This window comes from Eleutherodactylus coqui, chromosome 5 (genome assembly GCF_035609145.1).
Source record: "Eleutherodactylus coqui strain aEleCoq1 chromosome 5, aEleCoq1.hap1, whole genome shotgun sequence".
Taxonomy (NCBI): Eukaryota; Metazoa; Chordata; class Amphibia; order Anura; family Eleutherodactylidae; genus Eleutherodactylus; species Eleutherodactylus coqui.
The window spans coordinates 31241311-31264410 of record NC_089841.1 but is presented as its reverse complement, the minus strand read 5'-3'; the positions used below and the strand labels follow the sequence as shown (position 1 = coordinate 31264410).

The following is a 23100-nucleotide window of genomic DNA, read 5'->3' as shown; positions in this document are numbered from 1 at the left end:
GGTCAGAGAATGATTGAATATAGTGGTGAGATGGGAGATGACCACTGGGGAAAGGGATCGGAGGAGGTGTGAGGGGAAAGGGTCGGCAGCTTAGGTGGTGGGGCGAGTAAAGGGAAAGCAATTTGGACACTTCTTCCTCTGTCGTTGGTCTGAGTACAGACAGTGAGCAGGAGCTAGAGCAGTGCTGGCAAGACTAGGGTCAGGGCTAGTCTGCGATTGGGAAGTTATTTCCTGACGGATGTCATCAATTTTCTTTTTGAAGTAAGCAGCCAGCTCTACAGCACTGAGATCCTTCACAGGGGGCTGCGGTTTAGGGCTGAGAAAGGAGTGAAAATTATCAAAGAACTGTTTAGGGTTGTGAGATAGAGAGGAGACGAGAGAGGTGAAGTATACTTGTTTGGCGTGGTGGAGGGCGAGGTTGTAGGTTCTGAGCATGAATTTGTAGTGGAGAAAGTCTGCGGACGTTGGCGACTTCCTCCACAGCCGTTCAGCACTTCTAGAGCACCGCAGGATGAAGCGTGTTTGAGACGTGAGCCAGGGTTGCCGCGTTCTACATCGGGTGATTCGGGTCATGGGGAGGCGCCGCTTCATCTAGGACATGTTTGAGAGCGGTGTTGTAGTGATAAAATAAATTCACATAAGTATGGTGAGGTTGAGTAAGCTCTAAATTTTATGGTTAAAATGTGAGGAAATATAGAATTCCTTATCTAGATCTTCTCATCACTTACAGCTAACTAGGAAGAATTAGAAAGTGAAGGGAATGTTTACATTAGTTGAACAATTAAAGGGGCTATCCAGTTACAGGACAGCATCCCTTTAATAGGGCTGCATGTGATAGAATAATAAACTGAGCAGTACTTACCCTTCCATTGTGACTGGGATCCAACGCTGCAGTTCCGCTGTGGTCCTGGCGTCTTTTGTCATAGCTGACATCACAGAAGGTCAGGTGACCATTGCAGCCAATCTCAGGCTGCAGAGCCGCGCTCCCAAACTCCTGGCATCCTGATACTCAGAATCTGAGAACTGATACCTGGACCAGGTTCATGAAGTTTGACTTGCAGATAAGCTCCAATTGTGGAGGTGAGCCATGCCGGCCGCTCCCAGCATGCAGAGTGATGGCTATATTCCTATACAGAAAAACAGGAGACAGCTGTCAGTCTGTATGATGTGGGAGGGAAACGCCAGCACGGCCCCCTCTGTGACTCAGAGCTCAGTTCCAAGCCAAACTGCATGAATTTGGTGAAAGAAACTCTTTAAGGAGCAATTATAGCCTAAAAACTGCATCCCCTTTGACATGACTGATAACTACTGCTGTCAGGTCATTTTTGGTCGTCATGATGATTAATGATCTTTTCTGGTCATGTAAAACCTTCCACACGACTTCTCCAACCGTCTGCTGACTTTTACAATATTTGTCTCACAGCTTTTGTATCAGGATGAAGATCTGACCAAAATTAATACTACAGAGACAAATGTGAGGGGCGATCAGCGGTGTAAAGAGGAGATTCCTACAGGTAACCGCCCAGGTGAGTAGTAACCACTAAATACAGCAGAGGGGAGCTGACTATTTCTCGATGGAAGAGTGCGAGTATTTAGAGGGACACTGGGATTTGTTCGAGGACACTACAAAGAAGAGGAGACCTCTCTTGATTATAGAGGAAAGCAGATATGACCGTTAACTAGATTCACCTATCATCACACACATAATGTATTCAGGCTTTGGTTATTTCCTATAGATGGATCCAGTAGGGAAAACCCACCAGAGAGATGTCCCAGCCATCCATATGCTCAGGACTGCCGAGAGGAAAATGTCCCAGAGAACCAGCAGGTAGATGACGCTGATGTCTCACCAGAATCTGACTATAAAGTGATGGAACCAAGGATTATTTAACTTTTTTTTCTCGTTTAGTGTGAAAATCTGATTGATATTAAGGTTGAAGTTAAAGATGAAGCAGAAGAGATGGATATAAGGGCTGATCAGCAGTGTAAGGAGGGGAGACGTCACTGAAGGTCACCTAGAGCCCATCATCTGCTCATCACATGCTGATAATCTATTCTGTCACTGTGTGTTCTCTACAGATGGACTCATGGAAAGAAACCCACCAGAGGAATGTCCCAGCAGTCTATATTCCCAGAACAGTCCAGAAGAAAAGCCAAGTGTCCCAGAGAACCAGCAGGTAGATGACGCTGATGTCTCACCAGAATCTGACTATAAAGTGATGGAACCAAGGATTATTTAACTTTTTTTTTTCTCTTGTTTAGTGTGAAAATCTGATTGATATTAAGGTTGAGGTTAAAAATGAAGCAGAAGAGATGGATATAAGGGCTGATCAGCAGTGTAAGGAGGAAGGGGGTTCACTGAAGGCCACCTAGAGCCCATCATCTGCTCATCACATGCAGATAATCTATTCTGTCACTGTGTGTTCTCTACAGATGAACTCATGGAAAGAAACCCACCAGAGGAATGTCCCAGCAGTCTATATTCCCAGAACAGTCCAGAAGAAAAGCCAAGTGTCCCAGAGAACCAGCAGGTAGATGACGCTGATGTCTCACCAGAATCTGACTATAAAGTGATGGAACCAAGGATTATTTTACATTTTTTTTCTCTTGTTTAGTGTGAAAATCTGATTGATATTAAGGTTGAGGTTAAAAATGAAGCAGAAGAGATGGATATAAGGGCTGATCAGCAGTGTAAGGAGGAAGGGGGTTCACTGAAGGCCACCTAGAGCCCATCATCTGCTCATCACATGCAGATAATCTATTCTGTCACTGTGTGTTCTCTACAGATGGACTCATGGAAAGAAACCCACCAGAGGAATGTCCCAGCAGTCTATATTCCCAGAACAGTCCAGAAGAAAAGCCAAGTGTCCCAGAGAACCAGCAGGTAGATGACGCTGATGTCTCACCAGAATCTGACTATAAAGTGATGGAACCAAGGATTATTTTACATTTTTTTTCTCTTGTTTAGTGTGAAAATCTGATTGATACTAAGGTTGAGGTTAAAGATGAAGCAGAAGAGATGGATATAAGGGCTGATCAGCAGTGTAAGGAGGGGAGACGTCACTGAAGGTCACCTAGAGCCCATCATCTGCTCATCACATGCTGATAATCTATTCTGTCACTGTGTGTTCTCTACAGATGGACTCATGGAAAGAAACCCACCAGAGGAATGTCCCAGCAGTCTATATTCCCAGAACAGTCCAGAAGAAAAGCCAAGTGTCCCAGAGAACCAGCAGGTAGATGACGCTGATGTCTCACCAGAATCTGACTATAAAGTGATGGAACCAAGGATTATTTTACATTTTTTTTTCTCTTGTTTAGTGTGAAAATCTGATTGATATTAAGGTTGAGGTTAAAAATGAAGCAGAAGAGATGGATATAAGGGCTGATCAGCAGTGTAAGGAGGAAGGGGGTTCACTGAAGGCCACCTAGAGCCCATCATCTGCTCATCACATGCAGATAATCTATTCTGTCACTGTGTGTTCTCTACAGATGAACTCATGGAAGGAAACCCACCAGAGGATTGTCCCAGCCGTCTATATTCCCAGAACAGTCCAGAAGAAAAGCCAAGTGTCCCAGAGAGCAATCAGGTAGATGAAGCTGAGATTTCTTCATATCCTCTTATAGAAAGCTGCATTGCAATCTATAAACTTGTCTATGCTGGTTTTCATATTGATGGCTTTTGTAGGTAGGGGTTATAGATGGTGTCTGGTTTCATGAATCATATTACTGAACTTCCACCTGTTTAGAAAACCAATTGGTTATTGAGATTTATGGTGGACCAAATGTAAAGTTCTGCAGTGTAAATCACAGACTAACTGCACGATTCCAATCAGCTGGTGCTAAAGCTAACAAAATATTGTCCTGTACAGAAGGAGGCATTTAGTCAGCTGCTATATTCATAGAGTTGCAATCAAAATTATTCTATCCCCATAGCAGATTAGGTTTATTAGCCAACTTTACAAACTTTTTTGGTTTGTTTTTTTTTTGCAATTAAACCAGAGTAATGTAAATGGCTCAACACAACGAAAATACCAAGTGGTCCTCTGACTTCTCCACAAGATGCCACACAAGTGTTGGGCAAAGCGCTGCAGTTTCAATCACCGTGCTGTGCCCCGCTTTTACTTTGTGCTGAAAATGCTGCACTAATCGCAGTAAAAAGGCCTGTGTGAGGCCAGCCTAGCTGCCATCTCCGAATTATTCACCCCCTGAATAGAATCCCTCACAACAGCACACATTTAGAAAACAGTTGTTGCTTATTAGTTGCATCAGGTGTGCTTGAGAGAAAACACATCAGATACCTGGACTGGCAAGAGCTTTGCTGACTGTGATGTTTGATTACATGTTAGAAATACAGATAAGTGAAGAGACTGGTCTAAAAAGGTAAAACACAAACATTGCCTTGTAAAAGCAAAAAAAAAAAAAAGAGTGCAAAAGATCAGAGGCACCAAATGTTCCTAGAGATATAGCTGGATGCAAGCTCAAAGTTACAGGAACACTGGCTACACTATCTAGACATGGCAGAAAGAGTCGCCACTAGATACTGGAGGAGACAGTTGGTCAAAAGCCCTTGTGGCTGCAAAAGACCTGCAGCAAGATCTGGTGGCAGCAGCACTGGGGTTCCCGTTTATACAGTAAGATACATACTAAAAGCTGAACTCCAACACGTCCATCTCTACAGACCCAAAAGCACAAGGACTTTAATGAGCGCTTACACGAAAATAGAGAGTCTAACAACACCAAATACATCTGGCTGCAAATTACAACTAGTTGTCAGAGAATTACAGAGTAAAATAGTATGTTAGGCTGAAAAAAGACACCCGTCCATCCAGGTCAGCCTACTAACCCCAATATTCATCCAGAGGAAAGCAACCCTCTGAGAGGAAGAACAATGCTCTTGTCATGCGCCCCTAGATCTCTTTGATGACCCCCAATGATTCTATTTGCCTCGGCAGCAGCTGCCTGACACTAGTTGCTCCAGTTAAGTTTCAGTCAACTAAAGTCCCCAAGTCCTTCCCCATCTCAGTGTTGGGCTTCTTTTACACGAACGCATAAATGGCGCGTTTTTACACCCGGTAATATATACGCGCCCATGAGAGGCATTGATTTTTAATGCACTCAATCACACAGGCAAATACACGGCATGTAAATATGCCGGCAGTGTGAAATATAGAACATATACACGGGCGGTGTATATACACTCAGCCAAAAGATAGTTCTGGAACTATCTTTTGGCCCATATACGCTGGCTGGTCCTATAGACTCCTACGGGAGCAGGGAAAGTGAAGGGAGGGGGGGCATTTTTGCAGCGTCCAACACTGCAAAAAGCTTCCAGGTGCCTCTATACAGGCACTGGAAGGCATCCCGAGGATTTCGGCAGAGCGAGGGATTTTCGGGGTGCAGCATATTTTTTCACTGAAAACGACGCTCACGGTCGTGTGAATGGACGAGAAAACGCTGGCCGGATCGCGGAAAAATGCCCTTTTAGATGCTTATACGGAGCGGGCATGAAAACGTAAAAACAACGTCGCCATTTATGCACCGTGTGGAAGAAGCCTCACCCAGTGGTTTCCGGTTTGGTCTGTAATGGTAACATGTATTTTCCTTGTCCATTCAGATAATCATAACCGTTAGACCTGAGAGTCTTAATTAATATTAGGAACAGTGTCCATATAAAAACATAACTCTATTACCGTACTTGTCCGATAACAAGACATCTGGATGTAAATCTGGGATCATAATTAGAGATGAGCGAGCACCAAAATGCTTGGGTGCTCGTTACTCGGGATGAAATTATCGCGATGCTCGAGGGTTCGTTTCGAGTAACGAACCCCATTGAAGTCAATGGGCGACCCGAGCATTTTTGTATTTCGCCGATGCTCGCTAAGGTTTTCATTTGTGAAAATCTGGGCAATTCAAGAAAGTGATGGGAACGACACAGCAAAGGATAGGGCAGGCGAGGGGCTACATGTTGGGCTGCATCTCAAGTTCCCAGGTCCCACTATTAGGCCACAATACCAGCAAGAGTGCCCCCCCCCTCCTAACAACTTTTACTTCTGAAAAGCCCTCATTAGCAATGCATACCTTAGCTAAGCACCACACTACCTCCAACAAAGCACAATCACTGCCTGCATGACACTCCGCTGCCACTTCTCCTGGGTTACATGCTGCCCAACCCCCCCCCCCCCCCCTGCACGACCCAGTGTCCACAGCGCACACCAAACTGTCCCTGCGCAGCCTTCAGCTGCCCTCATGCCACGCCACACTCATGTCTATTTATAAGTGCGTCTGCCATGAGGAGGAACCGCAGGCACACACTGCAGAGGGTTGGCACGGCTAGGCAGCGACCCTCTTTAAAAGAGGCTGGGCGATAGTCCACAATGCTGTACAGAAGCAATGAGAAATCCAATCCTGTGCCACCTCCATCAGGAGCTGCACACGTGGGCATAGCAATGGGGAACCTATGTGCCACACACTATTCATTCTGTCAAGGTGTCTGCATGCCCCAGTCAGACCGCATTTTTTTATAAATAGTCACAGGCAGGTACAACTCCGCAATGGGAATTCCGTGTGCACCCACAGCATGGGTGGCTCCCTGGAACCCACCGGCTGTACATAAATGTATCCCATTGCAGTGCCCATCACAGCTGAGGTAACGTCCGATTAAATGCAGGTGGGCTTCGGCCACGTTTCAATGCTTTAATGAGCATTGAAACGTATAAAAATTGTTTACCAAAATTATATGACTGAGCCTTGTGGGCCTAAGAAAAATTGCCCGTTCGGCGTGATTACGTCAGGTTTCAGGAGGAGGAGCAGGAGGAGGAGGAGGAATATTAGACACAGATTGATGAAGCTAAAAGGTCCACGTTTTTGATGGTGATAGAGAACAATGCTTCCATCCGCGGGTGCTGCCTACGTATTGTTTAGGTATCGCTGCTGTCCGCTGGTGGAGAAGAGAAGTCTGGGGAAATCCAGGCTTTGTTCATCTTGATGAGTGTAAGCCTGTCGGCACTGTCGGTTGACAGGCGGGTACGCTTATCTGTGATGATTCCCCCAGCCGCACTAAACACCCTCTCTGACAAGACGCTAGCCGCAGGGCAAGCAAGCACCTCCAGGGCATACAGCGCGAGTTCAGGCCACGTGTCCAGCTTCGACACCCAGTAGTTGTAGGGGGCAGAGACGTCACGGAGGACGGTCGTGCGATCGGCTACGTACTCCCTCACCATCCTTTTACAGTGCTCCCGCCGACTCAGCCTTGACTGGGGAGCGGTGACACAGTCTTGCTGGGGAGCCAGAAAGCTGTCAAAGGCCTTAGAGAGTGTTCCCCTGCCTGTGCTGTACATGCTGCCTGATCTCTGCGCCTCCCCTGCTACCTGGCCCTCGGAACTGCGCCTTCGGCCACTAGCGCTGTCGGATGGGAATTTTACCATCAGTTTGTCCGCCAGGGTCCTGTGGTATAGCATCACTCTCGAACCCCTTTCCTCTTTGGGTATGAGAGTGGGCAGGTTCTCCTTATAGCGTTGGTCGAGCAGTGTGTACACCCAGTAATCCGTAGTGGCCAGAATGCGTGTAACGCGAGGGTCACGAGAAAGGCATCCTAACATGAAGTCAGCCATGTGTGCCAGGGTACCTGTACGCAACACATGGCTGTCCTCACTAGGACTAGCTTTTCAGAAAGCGCTGAACCACCAAATTAAAGACGTGGGCCAGGCATGGCACGTGCGTGAGGCTGCCGAGCTGCAGAGCCGCCACCATCTTACGCCCGTTGTCACACACGACCATGCCCGGTTGGAGGCTCAGCGGCGCAAGCCAGCGGTTGGTCTGCTCTGTCAGACCCTGCAGCAGTTCGTGGGCCGTGTGCCTCTTATCTCCTAAGCTGAGTAGTTTCAGCACGGCCTGCTGACGCTTGCCCACCGCTGTGCTGCCGTGCCGCGCGACACCTACTGCTGGCGACGTGCTGCTGCTGACACATCTTGATTGCGAGACAGAGGTTGCGTAGGAGGAGGACGAGGAGGAGGAGGGTGGTTTAGTGGAAGAAGCATACACCGCCGCAGATACCAGCACCGAGCTGGGGCCCGCAATTCTGGGGGTGGGTAGGAGGTGAGCGGTCCCAGGCTCTGACTCTGTCCCAGCCTCCACTAAATTCACCCAATGTGCCGTCGGGGAGATATAGTGGCCCTGCCCGCCTGTGCTTGTCCACGTGTCCGTTGTTAAGTGGATCTTGCCAGTAACCGCGTTGGTGAGGGCGCGTACAATGTTGCGGGAGACGTGGTCATGCAGGGCTGGGACAGCACATCGGGAAAAGTAGTGGCGATTGGGAACTGAGTAACGCGGGGCCGCCGCCATCATACTTTTGAAAGACTCCGTTTCCACAACCCTATACGGCAGCATCTCCAGGCTGATAAATTTGGCTATGTGCACGTTTAACGCTTGAGCGTGCGGGTGCGTGACGGCGTACTTGCGCTTGCGCTCCAACACTTGCGCTAGCGACGGCTGGACGGTGCGCTGACAGATATTGGTGGATGGGGCCGAGGACAGTGAAGGTGAGGGTGTGGGTGCAGGCCAGGAGACGGTAGTGCCTGTGCCCTGAGAGGGGGGTTGGATCTCAGTGGCAGGTTGGGGCACAGGGGGAGAGGCAGCGGTGCAAACCGGAGGTGGTGAACGGCCTTCGTCCCACCTTGTGGGGTGCTTGGCCATCAAATGTCTGCGCATGCTGGTGGTGGTGAGGCTGGTGGTGGTGCCTCCCCGGCTGATCTTGGCGCGACAAAGGTTGCACACCACTGTTCGTCGGTCGTCTGCACTCTCAGTGAAAAACTGCCAGACCTTTGAGCACCTCGGCCTCTGCAGGGTGGCATGGCGCGAGGGGGCGCTTTGGGAAACAGTTGGTGGATTATTCGGTCTGGCCCTGCCTCTACCCCTGGCCACCGCACTGCCTCTTGCAACCTGCCCTGCTGCTGCCCTTGCCTCCCCCTCTGAAGACCTGTCCTCAGTAGGCGTAGCAAACCAGGTGGGGTTAGTCACCTCATCGTCCTGCTGCTCTTCCTCCGAATCCTCTGTGCGCTCCTCCCTCGGACTTACTGCTCTTACTACTACCTCACTGATAGACAACTGTGTCTCATCGTCATCGTCCTCCTCACCCACTGAAACGTCTTGAGACAGTTGCCGGAAGTCCCCAGCCTCATCCCCCGGACCCCGGGAACTTTCCAAAGGTTGGGCATCGGTCACGACAAACTCCTCCAGTGGGAGAGGATTCTGAACCCTTGCTGCCCATTCTGGGCAGGGGCCCGGGAACAGTTCCTGGGAGTCTGCCTGCTCCTCAGAATGTGTCATTGTAATGGAGTTAGGAGGCTGGGAGGAAGGAGGAGCAGCAGCCAGAGGATTCAGAGTTGCAGCAGTGGACGGCGCAGAACTCTGGGTGGACGATAGATTGCTGGATGCACTTTCTGCTATCCACGACAGGACCTGCTCACACTGCTCATTTTCTAATAAAGGTCTACCGCGTGGACCCATTAATTGTGAGATGAATGTGGGCACGCCAGAAACGTGCCTCTCTCCTAATCCCGCAGCAGTCGGCTGCGATACACCTGGATCAGGAGCTTGGCCTGTGCCCACACCCTGACTTGGGCCTCCGCATCCACGTCCTCTAGGCCTACCCCTACCCCTCAGCATGGTGTATTACCAGTAGTGCAGAAACAGAACGCTGTAATTAAATGTGCCGCTTATTGGCCTGTGGTTGGAGGCTGACTTCGCTTACGGAACGCCAGGAAATAATTTTGCGCAAGCCTGCTGTAACACTTAGCTGGCTGCGTATGAATTAGGAGGACAACTACACCCAGCACAGACCCAGAACACTGAGGACAGTCACAGGCAGCCCAAATAGATTTTTTTCCCCAAATGTTTTTGGAAAGGCCCACTGCCTATATTCAATAAATATATGTCTTCTGTCCCTGCCTCACAATATATGTCTTCTGTCCCTGCCTCACCACCACTACTGGCCCTGGAGTATGTATAATTACTGCAGGGCGCAATGCTCTGCACGGCCGATATACAAAAAAAAAAAAAAGTGCAACACTGCAAAAAGCAGCCTCCACAGTACTGCACACGGTTAGATGTGGCCCTTAAGAAGGACCGTTGGGGTTCTTGAAGCCAAAAATACTCCTAACACTCTCCCTATAGCAGCTCCACCAAGATAGCACTTTCCCTCCTCTATGTCAGAACAAATCTGTGGCGAGCCGCGGGAGGGGCCGATTTTTATACTCGGGTGACACCTGATCTCGCCAGCCACTCACTGCAGGGGGGTGGTATAGGGCTTGAACGTCGCAGGGGGAAGTTGTAATGCCTTCCCTGTCTTTCTATTGGCCAGAAAAGCGCGCTAACGTCTCAGAGATGAAAGTGAAAGTAACTCGAACATCGCGTGGTACTCGTCACGAGTAACGAGCATCTCGAACACGCTAATACTCGAACGAGTATCAAGCTCGGACGAGTACGTTCGCTCATCTCTAATCATAATACAGTTAAGGAAAACCATAAATCAGAAATCCCCCTGTCAGATAATCCTGGAGACAAACACATTTAATCCTGAAAACAAGCGTTTGTTATCCTGCGGTCACTTTGTTGTAAAGGGACGACCTTTATATAATGCAGCAGTGTGAAGCACATTATGGTCATGTGGAATCAACCACAGCTACACAATACAAACATTTAAAGGGATTCTGTCCCCAGCTTCATGCAGTTTGGCTTGGAGTTGAGCTCTGAGTCACGGAGGGGGCCGTGCTGGCTTTACCCCGCCTGCAGCATACAGAGTGACGGCTCTCTTCCTATACACAGAAGGGGAGAGAGCTGTCAGTCTGCAGGATGTGGGAGGGAGAAGCCAGCATGGCCCCCTCCGTGACTCCGAGCTCAACTCCAAGCCAAACTTCATGACCGGTGACAGAATCCCTTTAAGGAGCAATTGTAGCCTAAAAAGCGCACCTATGTTGACATGACTGATAATTACTCCTGTCAGGTAATTTTTGGTCGTCAAGCTGATTAAAGATCTTTTCTGGTCATGTAAAACCTTCCACACGACTTCTCCAACCGTCTGCTGACTTTTACAATATTTGTCTCACAGCTTTTGTATCCAGATGAAGATCTGACCGATATTAATACTACAGAGACAAATGTGAGGGGCGATCAGCGGTGTAAAAAGGAGAATCCTACAGGTAACCGCCCAGGTGAGTAGTAACCACTAAATACAGCAGAGGAGTCACAGATTCTCCTCGGTCAGCGGCTGCTGATAGTTATGTAGATTTATAAGCTCTGGGATCTGTCAGTTTCTGCTGTATATTCCCCCATTCAGCCAAAGTGCAAACTAAATATGGATGACAAGGGATACCGTTATAGGTGATATCACATGATGGACATTTACGGCACGGACCTGAAACACCCCTATGTGAGCGAGAACTACTATTCATTATATGATGTCCGTACTGATGAGGGAGAAATGGTCTTCCAGCTCCGGTACTAAGGGTCCTTTTACACTGACCAACTCTTGATCTGATGTAACCAGCGCTGATCGGTAGGCAGGTCAGTCACTGCTGGTTTACTTTTTGTTTTACATGGACCAAGAATCGCTGCTATGGGAACGAATGATCTTTAGTATGATGGCTGATGCACATAGGCCGGCTGGTCATCTCCTCGGTAATATGGAGAGATGTAAAGCTGAAAATCATCGATCAGGTGATAAGCGAGTGTCACTAGTATGTCCGCTCAGGGCTGTTACTTTTTCATAACCTGACGATCAGATGTACAAATGTTCGTGCCTGATGATCAGGACATGTAAAAGGGTTTTGAGAAACCATTAATTCCTACTAGACTGATGTCAAGCTGCTGTGTGCTAACACAATACCGAAGATGGAGACAAAGACCCCGATAACAGAATCCAGAATGTGCAGACATAGACCCAAAGAACAGAGGATTCTTTAGAGGATGTAAGTCTAGTGCTATCAGTGTCAGGGATGTCGCTCACCAGAGACTTGGCAGGAAGACACCGAGGTGCTGATCATCATGAAGATCCCATTCAGACAGACACTATTTCCCATCTGAGTGCTGTCCATGTATTACATAGACTGCAATGATACTCTTTATAGCCAATTGGGGTATTAACATTAACATGTTTTTATGTGGTTCACAGCATGTCCTATTCTGGTTTGAGTCACGGACCAGAATCGGACATGCAATGTCTACTGCCTGCCAGCATGGGGCAGCACACAGTCCGTATGTGTCCATGTGATGTCCAATGCGAGTTCTCGGACACAACTCACACTCAGCCATCTGAATATGGCCGACCAGATAAATCATATTTCAGGTGTCACATCTTATCTCTCAGCTGTGAGTGAATGCGGTTTCTTAGAATCCCACTCCCTTACATTGTACTGTAGATTATACAATTCCGCAGTGTGTGATCTCACCGTAATACTCTTCCAGTTGCCATAAATGGGCACAATTGGGAAACAGATTCCGAGTAGTTCCATCCTAATATAACGTCTGAGCCGATTATAAGGGGGTTGGAGATAAAGTAACGGCTTACAGATGTGTTTTCTAACGGCTCCAAAGAGTTTGTTCAGAATCGGGAATATTCTAATGGCCGGACCGCCATCAGGGCAGGATAAATGGTTACAGAGGCCCCCGCTGACCGCTGGCTGCTGCCTGCCTGTCAATAAAGATATCAATATGTCCTGAGCCAAGTCAGTGATCGCCAGCACTCTGCTGTATCTCGGGGGGTTGGATCCCTTTAAGGAGCCCCCCAGTGGTCAATGACAGGTTACTCTGCTTCCCCCTGGCCATTCTGCTCGGCACCTCCTACTAAAGACACAGACACCATCCTCCACTCGTCCTCTGGGACTCTCATTATATGGAAGCCTAATATATCTCATGGCATCTCTGTGTAATGGTCAGGGGCTGGTTGGCAGATTTTATCCTCGGGGCAGGAATATATCACAGGCCCGTGAGTAGCGGCCCGACATAAGGGTGCGTTCACACATAGTGGGTTTTCTGCCGAGGAAAATTGGCAACAAATTTGCGTCAAATTCCATGTTTCAGTCTGCACCACTGGTGAGTATTTTGATGCGGATCTGCATCAAACTTCACTCCTTTAATTGAAAAGGTAAAATCCGCTGCAGATCTGTGTCAAAATCCACACCATATAGTGTGGATTATGGTGCAGATTTCGATATGGACCTGCACCAAAATCTGCCATGTGGAAGCGCACCCTAAGGATGGAAACGGCCAGTTGGCCACACAAAATACTGGCATAATTGCATGGCCACTGGCCGCAGTCGGTGACTATGATCTGGTTGTGTGTGGCCGGCCACAACGTGTACTTTCATATTTGTTTTATCTATTTACCAGGAGATACAGCCCCAGAACCAACCTTCATCCATAAATAGAGCAGCAGAGTCTTTCTTACCGCATAAATACAGCATCAGTATTAAGGTCATAACATAATTACAGTACCAGAATCAAGCTTAATGATGTGCTCAGCTGCAGTACGAGAGCCAGGTTCATGTAAAAAATGCAGCATCATAAGCTAACTCCTTACATAGATGCAATACCAGACCCAAGCTCAGTACTTAAATAGAGGACCAGAGCCAATCTCTGTGCTGTATACAGAAACTGTATTTTCTCCTTATGTGACCCGTTTTAGATGAGCGCATTAAGGGCACATTTCACAGATGTCCCAGCCCAACTGCAGATCTACTGTCCAGAACTGTCAACATGACAGGGAACTATGACGTGAGCAGGCTACGAGTAGAAGCAGGGGCGTACAAAGTACCCATGGGGCCCCAGAACAAAACTCAGAATGTCCTCCAAACTTCCCCACTGGGATAAATAACTCTCCCCATCAACGGAGAGCGGAAGGATATTACAGGATATAAACATTAGGTGACCAACGGGTTGTTGATCCAGGTCTTACAGACAGGTAGGAACTGTTAGAGGTTGATCCAGGGATTAGTCTGACTGCCATTAGGGAGTCGGGAAGGAATTTTTTCCCCGAAAGGGCTAATTAGCTTCTGCCTCTTGTTTTTTTTTTTTTGTCTTCCTCTAGATCAACAAGGAGGTTGAAACAGGCTGAACTAGATGGACATTGTCTTCATTCAGCCTAACATAGTAAGTTACTATGTAACCTACTGCAACTACTAGTGAACTTTTCAGTGCCCCCGTTTTCCCCAATAATATGCCCACTGTGGTCCCACCAAGTAATAGTGCCCCCCCCCCCATTGTGGTCTCACTTTATGTAATAGTGCCCCCTGCTGTGGCCCCAGTTGGTAATGTACCCATGTGCCCCCAATCAGTGACGTAACTAGAGTACTGTGGGACCCAGAGCACACTTTAAAAGCGAAAAGATATCATTTCATATCCTTCATGTCCATCTTTGAGCAGATCCATCATCCTTTGCTGTCCCCCAAACAGCCCCCATCATCCTCAATGGCCCCCATCAACCTCCATTGTGTATGCTGTCCCGCAGGCTCACAGCATTACCTTGCTTTTTTCCGTCAGCATGGTCACTAAGTCTACAGTGAATATTGTAGCCAGTGAAGGAGGAGTGAGGTCACTGTCACAGAGCGGGACATGACCGTACCGTGAGTAAGACTGCCAGCACTAGTAGTGGCAGGAGCTGCTGTACCTTTAAGAGTGAGGCAAACTAGGTGGCCATAAAGCTTTGCAGAGCACTCAGCCAGGGTGGCACAAGCCTCCATACCCCTGGACTAGCCCTGGTCTGATGTGACAACATATAGAATTATTGTATGTACTAAGCTGTTTTATAGATGAGCAGTTCTATATTTGCATTACACGTGTGTTACTGACATCCGGCTTCATGGGAGATTTTATATGAGTTCTTTATGAAAAAATAGAAGCTAATTTTGGTGTAGAAATGGCTGAACTCCATCTGTATGGAATATAGTATTCTTGTAGTTTGGGCTTGGAGATCCACCAGGGACAGAAAAATGGGGCTTATGGAGGTCTCTGCTGCAAATTACTTTTCATGACCATTTTCAAATCCCACAGGACCTCCTCTGTTCTTGATGGAAACCAGAATTAGTTACTTGTACGTTCCAAATCACATATGTAGTTTATTGTAATGTTTTCTTTACTGACGATTGCTTGTTTTTTAAGTGAGGTTCAAGCTAAGCGACATCAACAAGTGAGCGATTCTCACTCACCTGCTCTGTCAGGACCCGTGTTTACATGGGCAGACAGTCGTCTGTAATGGCTCATTTGAATGATTACTCTAGTGACTGTCAGCCTGTGTAAAAGTACCCTTAGGTAATGATTACATTTTGCTTCATGACTTGTTATTTGTATAGAAATGTTATAAAATATCAGTATAGTTATTAAGATTCAAAGTTATAAAGAATAATCCACTTTATTTTTGGCAGATGCTGGTACCAGAAACTCAGTGGGACATCTAGCATCTGCAGATTGTAGAACAAAGGATTGTGGAATCACTCAAGAGAAGAAGCTTCATTCATGTTCAGAATGTGGGAAATATTTTACTAGCAAATCAAATCTTGTTAACCATCAGAAAGTTCACACTGGGGAGAAGCCGTTTATATGTTTAGAATGTGGGAAGTGTTTTATACAGAAAGCACATCTTGTTAGTCATCAGCAAATTCACACAGGAGAGAAGCCATTTTTATGTTCAGAATGTGGGAAATATTTTACTAGCAAATCAAATCTTGTTAACCATCAGAAAGTTCACACTGGGGAGAAGCCGTTTATATGTTTAGAATGTGGGAAGTGTTTTATACAGAAAGCACATCTTGTTAGTCATCAGCAAAGTCACACAGGAGAGAAGCCATTTTTATGTTCAGAATGTGGGAAATATTTTACTAGCAAATCAGTCCTTGTTAAACATCAGAGATATCACACAGGGGAGAAGCCATTTTCTTGTTCAGAATGTGGGAAATGTTTTGCACAGAAAGGAAACCTGGTTCAGCATCAGATAATTCACACAGGAGAGCAGCCATTTTTTTGTTCAGAATGTGGGAAATGTTTTAGTCTGAAATCACAACTTATTAGACATCAAAAATTTCACACACGGGAAAATCTGTTTTCATGTTCGAAATGTGAGAAGTGTTTTATCTTTAAGTCAGAGCTTGTTACACATCAGCAAACACACACAGAAGAGAAACCATTTTCATGTGCAGAATGTGGAAAATGTTTTACTGAGAAATCAGGCCTTGTTAGACATCAGAGGAGTCACACAGGACAGTTTTCATGTGCAGAATGTGGGAAATGTTTTGATGAGAAATCGCATTTACTGCGACATCAAAAAGCTCACACAGGAGAGATGCCGTTTTCTTGTTCAGAATGTGGGAAATGTTTTGCTCAAAAAAAATATTTACTGCAACATCAAATTGTTCACACAGGAGAGAAGCCGTTTTCTTGTTCAGAATGTGGGAAATGTTATACCCGCAAGTCACAATTACTGCAACATCAAAAAGTTCACACGGGAGAGAAGCCATTTTTTTAAACCTGTTTTGTAAAATCGTACAAAAGAATTTAAAAAGTAAAGTTACATGTCATACACAAGAAAACTGGAGGAATTTAGAGCACTAAGTAATGAATAGGAAATATATGTAATTACCTATAAATATCTATCCAGAAACCGATAGAATCCAGATAACCCACCTTTTATATCCCCGTGTACAAAGAATATTTACAGGTATGTATTCACATATTCCTTTTTCAAAGTTACCAATCTAGTACCTACCTTCTTGCCTCAGGAAGGTACTAGATTGGTCGGTCGCCTGATCTCCAACTGCGTGCAGCAACACCCAATACAACTGTACAATTCTTCACGGTGAAACAAGTAGTAACATCGATATACGCCGATTGTATCACAAAATATATATAAATTGTTGAGGCGGACGGGATTATCAGTCCACTTAGTTCCCATCATTGTTCCCATGAAAATAGGTGAGAAATATCATATCATTTCGGCTGTCAGATGTGTCTGTGAGTCCTTATTTTAAATTTTAATGAACTATTAAAATTGATGTTTTTGTGGTGGAAGTCCAGTATTTCTATATTTTGGATCGGTGGGCCTTGGCAGTAGACAGTTGTCAATTTAACATTCTATACACATATTTGCTTTCTGGCTTGCTATAAATACAATATTCTTACAATTACACAATACTATTAGGCAATGAAGTATCTGTTTTCTCATAACTCTGCTGACATGGGGAAGCCAACATGAAACTTCTGTTCTCAAAACGCTGACAAGATAATATATAGTATAAACACGTTACATTTTCCATCTGTTTGCAATTTTGGAGGACAGTAACCCAGACATGGACAACCGCAGAAATTACCCAAGCAATTTTACTGGAAACGTATGCAAATAACATGGGAGGTTTGTGCAATTTATAGTTCATGATGTAACATCCAATCATATCGAAGGAACCCCACGTGGCTCCAAGACAACCCACTCATTTCATCCACCACCTGATGGCCAATCACAGATGACCGGAGGATGGAAGAATTGCAAGATGCTTATCCAATAATTAAACAATACGTTGTATCTATGTAATCTTTGACCTGCCCAGATGGGCGGATTTGTTAAACTCTTAAAATAGGCTACACACCGATCATTAAAGTTAGAATTGAGGAAGCTATGCATGCTGAACCTCGTGTCAGTGTGAAAAACTTCTTATGCGCATTATCAATTCAGAATTAATATGGAGGGCTGTAAACATTCCAAATTGAGTAAGCCGTGATTCCGCAAAGGAATTCTACGACATTTTATTGTCCAAACCTGTGAAAAGGTTGTACAGATATTATTCGGACTATTCTTGCTTCAGTGAAAAATGACTCCAATTTAGAGATCATAAAACTGTCACATTCCTTAACAAATGGACCATTAAAGTATTTACTTCTTTGCTCATCTTTGGTATTGTTTTAAGTGCAAATTAGTCTTGCTATGTCTGTGTCTTTTTCATGTGTGCACATTTGTATGTGTGTGTGTATGTATGTATATATGTGTGTATATGTATATGTAATAATAATCTTTATTTATATAGCGCCAACATATTCCGCAGCGCTTACATAGACAGGGCGAATACAGAAAGACAATACAAAAATTACAGAACCACGGGGGCCTGGCCAGCGACCAACATGGAGAGTCGCATGTGAGGAGAGCTCCCCAGGGGAAAGTCTAGAATCCGTATAAAATCCTGGCCTTACCTGACTCCTGATGCCCATAACACCGCTAAAGGACCTTTAGATCCTGAGGAAAGAACTGAACCGCAGCTGGGACCAATAACGGCCTCCTGACACCCACAGAGGGACCGCGGGCCGAGGCAGGGGAGATGCGGCGCCAACGCCCTGCTCCCCTCCCGCTCTCCATCTGGCGCCAACGCCCTGCTCGCCTCCCGCTCTCCATCTGGCGCCAACTCGTCTGACCCACCTGCCTGCAGGCTGAACCGAGGTCTGCGTGCCCCGTCCTCCCTTACCCGGCAAAAATCCCCCTTTCGAGACCTGTGGCTTGCTGGTCCGCATCTTCTGCCGGGCGGCGACCCGTGCTCGGTTGTGGCCCGAACGGAGAGGGACCCTCCAAATCCTCGCCACTGGAGTCGTGCCACCACTGCAGGACCTGAGCAGGGGTTGCGGTCCGCCTGCCGCTCCGGTCGCCTCAAGACCTCCAGCCGCCGCTTGCCTGCGGCACCCCACACTCTGCCACCGCAAAACCCTCGGCTGCCGCTTGCCTGCGGCGCCCCGTGGCAGCCGACCCGGACCTGACTCGAAAGCCGCGAGCCCCCAGCACCTACCTCCGCAAGGAATACCTCCCGCAAGGTCCCGACCGGAGCCGCGACCTGTTAACCCTCCTGCTCACCTGGGAACCGTCCCCTGCAGCCGAACATCTGATCCTCCACCGGTCGGAAGGCGCGGTCCATCTACAGGCTTCTGAAGCCGACGGCCTGCTGTGAGAACCAGCGGGATACTGTGCACCGCCCGCCCCGCCACTGCACGACATCCTGCTGCCGCTCGCCGGTGGTGCCGGACACCCTGCGAAGCGCTGACCGCGGCTTGGGAGAAGAGGAGAGCGGGAGACCCCTCTCTGAGGCGGGGGGGATCGGAGCCGCGGCTGGCCCGGCCGCCTTGCCTGCGGCCCGCATCCGGGCTGATCTACTGGAGCCAGACGGACGGAGACACTCGGCGTCCCCCTGGAGCGCTGGAACTGAAAAATTCCTCCTCTCGGACCCGGCCCTGCGGAGCCAGCAACGAACTGTGAGTAACTAGTGGGGGCAGGGGGACAACACATTTGCCCCGCGAAGCTAGTTCATGGAACTATAAACCTGGGCAAACAGACCATAGTAAAATCCTCCTTACCACCCCTGGAAAGCACCCCTCGCTGCCCACACCGCTAGATAGCGGCGCCCGGGAGAAAGAACGGGAGACTGCCCCAAGAAATAACTCCCACGCGGACAGTGATCCATCTGCCGGACAGGCCCTTAGTTCTACAGAAAATAATAATTTCTTTGCACACTACGAATTACGACGTTGGAGCGCCAAGACAGAAATCTATAGCCATTAGCAGGCACCATCGCCACGCGAGGCTACTGCCACTTCCCACTCTTGCCACCGCGACCAGCTTAAGATCTGGATAATTCCTGTATAATTGTGATCCAATCTACTGGACCCTTACCCCCTAACAATTATTGTAACTGCATAACTACAAAGACTTTACAGTCTATAGCATCTAAATCCTGCGAGAGTGGCATCAAATCTTTAGAACTGCCATCCAACATCTCCTGCAAGTAACAGTGCCTGAAGCTGCTTACACCAGGCTGCTGCATGGGGAAAAGACGAAGAAAAACCCCTTCTCTCTATAAAGTACTATACTAATCTAACGCCATCTATCATGAGTACACGTGCCAAAAGCGGCTCTGCAGCAGAGAAACTAAAAGAATTCGCCCGCACCGAAAATTCTGATCATACCCCGCGAACGTCGCGACCTACCCAGATGAGAGAACTAGAAGATGACAAGGGGCAACCCCCGGAACCAACCATGCGACAGCTTCTAGAAGCAATTAACACTTGCAAATCCTCTCTCACCAACAAAATAGAAGAGATAAAGTCTGACGTCTCCTTGCTAAGACAAGACCTACAGAATATGCGAGGCAGAATGCAGGAGACGGAAGACCGCATCTCCAACGCAGAAGACTCCCTACGCCCGCTTTCTGCGACAGTAAAAAAAGCCATAAGAATAACAGAAACTTGTCAATCCAAGACAGATGATCTGGAAAATCGGTCACGCCGTAACAATCTGCGCATAATAGGCCTGCCGGAAAAATCGGAAGGCTTCCGCCCAGAAATGTTTGCCGAGACCTGGCTGAAATCTCTATTGGGCGACGATACCTTCTCCGCTCACTTCACAGTGGGAAGAGCCCACCGGGTCCCAGCAAAACCGCCACAACCGGGAGCCCCCCCTCCCCCCGCGCCCATTCCTAGCAAGGATCTTGAACTGCAGGGACCGAGACGCCGCATTACGTCAAGCCAGACTAAAGGGCCCACTCAAATATAACACAACGATTTCCATATTCCCTGACTTTTCTGCCGAATTACAAAAACAAAGAGCCACCTTCATGGAAGTTAAGAGGAAGTTTAAAGAAAGAAATATCCTCTACTCAATGGCATACCCAGCCCGTTTGCGCATCGTGGCACAAGGAAAGGCGGTCTTTCTGCAGTCTCCCGCTGAGGCCCTCAAGTGGCTTGATATGCATCTAGACTCACCGAGAGACGTTTGATCCTGTTACAGCTACGACGGGACTCTAAACCCAGTCATAATTTGCATTGCCAATACCCCTCTGACTTATAGATGGCGAACTGAACGGCTGCGGCACTCAATTCACAGTCAAGGCCTAGCGGTCGGACTGAGCCCTCTATAGGCCACCGGGATATCCCCTCCTACTAACATCTGCTACTTCTAGATAGATTGTAGCTAAATTGTTTTATATTTTTTTCTTTTTTCATCTATTTCTCTCTTTCTACTCTGTTTTCTATTGACACCTACGCGAAAATTTAAGCAAGATGTCAAAGGTTAATTGTTTAAGATGTTTTAATCTGTTCTTTATCAATATTCTTAACAAGTCTGCGCTGACACAACCCACTTTTCAATACTCGTCAATATTTTCCCCTTTCCTATACTCGATAGATATAGATAAAAAGGGTAAATTCCATGCTTACGTAAATACTAGAGATGAGCGAGCACCAAAATGCTCGGGTGCTCGTTACTCGGGACGAAATTATCGCGATGCTCGAGGGTTCGTTTCGAGTAACGAACCCCATTGAAGTCAATGGGCGACCGGAGCATTTTTGTATTTCGCCGATGCTCGCTAAGGTTTTCATGTGTGAAAATCTGGGCAATTCAAGAAAGTGATGGGAACGACACAGCAACGGATAGGGCAGGCGAGGGGCTACATGTTGGGCTGCATCTCAAGTTCACAGGTCCCACTATTAAGCCACAATAGCGGCAAGAGTGGGCCCCCCCCCCTCCCAAAAACTTTTACTTCTGAAAAGCCCTCATTAGCAATGCATACCTTAGCTAAGCACCACACTACCTCCAACAAAGCACAATCACTGCCTGCATGACACTCCGCTGCCACTTCTCCTGGGTTACATGCTGCCCAACCCCCCTCCCCCCCCACAGCGCACACCAAAGTGTCCCTGCGCAGCCTTCAGCTGCCCTCATGCCACACCACCCTCATGTCTATTTATAAGTGCGTCTGCCATGAGGAGGAACCGCAGGCACACACTGCAGAGGGTTGGCACGGCTAGGCAGCGACCCTCTTTAAAAGGGGCGGGGCAATAGCCCACAATGCTGTACAGAAGCAATGAGAAATATAATCCTGTGCCACCGCCATCAGGAGCTGCACACGTGGGCATAGCAATGGGGAACCTATGTGCCACACACTATTCATTCTGTCAAGGTGTCTGCATGCCCCAGTCAGACAGCGGTTTTTTATAAATAGTCACAGGCAGGTACAACTCCGCAATGGGAATTCCGTGTGCACCCACAGCATGGGTGGCTCCCTGGAACCCACCGGCGGTACATAAATATATCCTATTGCATTGCCCATCACAGCTGAGGTAATGTCATGTTAAATGCAGGTGGGCTTCGGCCCACACTGCATGTCCCAGTCAGACTGGGGTTCTTTAGAAGTGGACACATGCAGTTACAACTCCGTGTGGACCGAGAGCATGGGTGGGTGCCAGGAAGCCACCAGCGGTACATAAATATATGCCATTGCAGTGCCCATCACAGTTGAGGTAACGTCCGATTAAATGCAGGTGGGCTTCGGCCCACACTGCATGTCCCAGTCAGACTGGGGTTCTTTAGAAGTAGACACATGCAGTTACAACTCCCTGTGGACCCACAGCATGGGTGGGTGCCAGGAAGCCACCGGCGGTACATAAAAATATCCCATTGCATTGCCCAACACAGCTGAGGTAGTAATGTCGTGCCTAATACAGGTGGGCTTCGGCCCACACTGCATGCCCCAGTCTGACTGGTAATATGTACCTTAACAGTAACCTCGTTGGTGGTAATGTGGTGGTGACTGCGGACCTGGTAGCGCGGTTTTATGTAGTTAGTTTTCGGAATGTGGCCAGGATTAAGTGGGCCGTGGCGGGGGGATGGTGGTGGTGCTCTCTTGTTATGTCGTTAAAGGTGAAATTCTTGGACTGCCACCAGACGGACCAATGCAAAGGTATTTGCCAAGAATGTTTTCATTGTTGGAGGAGGAGGGGGATGTTTTGGAGGCACTATGTGTCCTCTACACGTGTCCGTGGTTATATGCACCTTAACAGTAACAGCGTTGGTGGGAAATGGCCTCGCCGCCATCATGTCTTTTGTGAAGCCTCTGTTTCCACACCCCAGTGACATACCATTAGCAGCGGTATAGGCAGAGCCCAGAATTATTAACATTTCAGCGGTAGCATTAGGGACAGGCCCCACTAACATATCACTAGCAGCAGTATAGGGGGAGCGCAGTCTTAGTTCCATTTCAGTAATAGTAGCACTCAAGACAGGCCCCAGTAACATTCCCATTGCAG

The 23100-nt window shown here is 47.6% G+C and overlaps 1 protein-coding gene across 3 annotated transcripts in view; it reads left to right on the top strand.

Annotated features, from left to right (window-relative positions):
* The window catches only part of LOC136629112 (zinc finger protein 250-like), a 74955-nt gene extending 57026 nt beyond the window's left edge, over positions 1-17929 (top strand). For all 3 annotated transcript variants that reach the window (XM_066605245.1, XM_066605247.1, XM_066605246.1), the window contains 14 exons: positions 1424-1526; positions 1737-1828; positions 1910-1985; positions 2080-2177; positions 2263-2338; positions 2434-2531; positions 2616-2691; positions 2787-2884; positions 2969-3044; positions 3139-3236; positions 3322-3397; positions 3493-3590; positions 11111-11213; positions 15420-17929. In XM_066605245.1, coding sequence (XP_066461342.1) covers positions 1424-1526; positions 1737-1828; positions 1910-1985; positions 2080-2177; positions 2263-2338; positions 2434-2531; positions 2616-2691; positions 2787-2884; positions 2969-3044; positions 3139-3236; positions 3322-3397; positions 3493-3590; positions 11111-11213; positions 15420-16516 — 2265 coding nt within the window. In that variant the 3' untranslated portion in view covers positions 16517-17929. The remainder of the gene's footprint in view (positions 1-1423; positions 1527-1736; positions 1829-1909; positions 1986-2079; positions 2178-2262; positions 2339-2433; positions 2532-2615; positions 2692-2786; positions 2885-2968; positions 3045-3138; positions 3237-3321; positions 3398-3492; positions 3591-11110; positions 11214-15419) is intronic.
* Positions 17930-23100: the final 5171 nt, after the last annotated feature.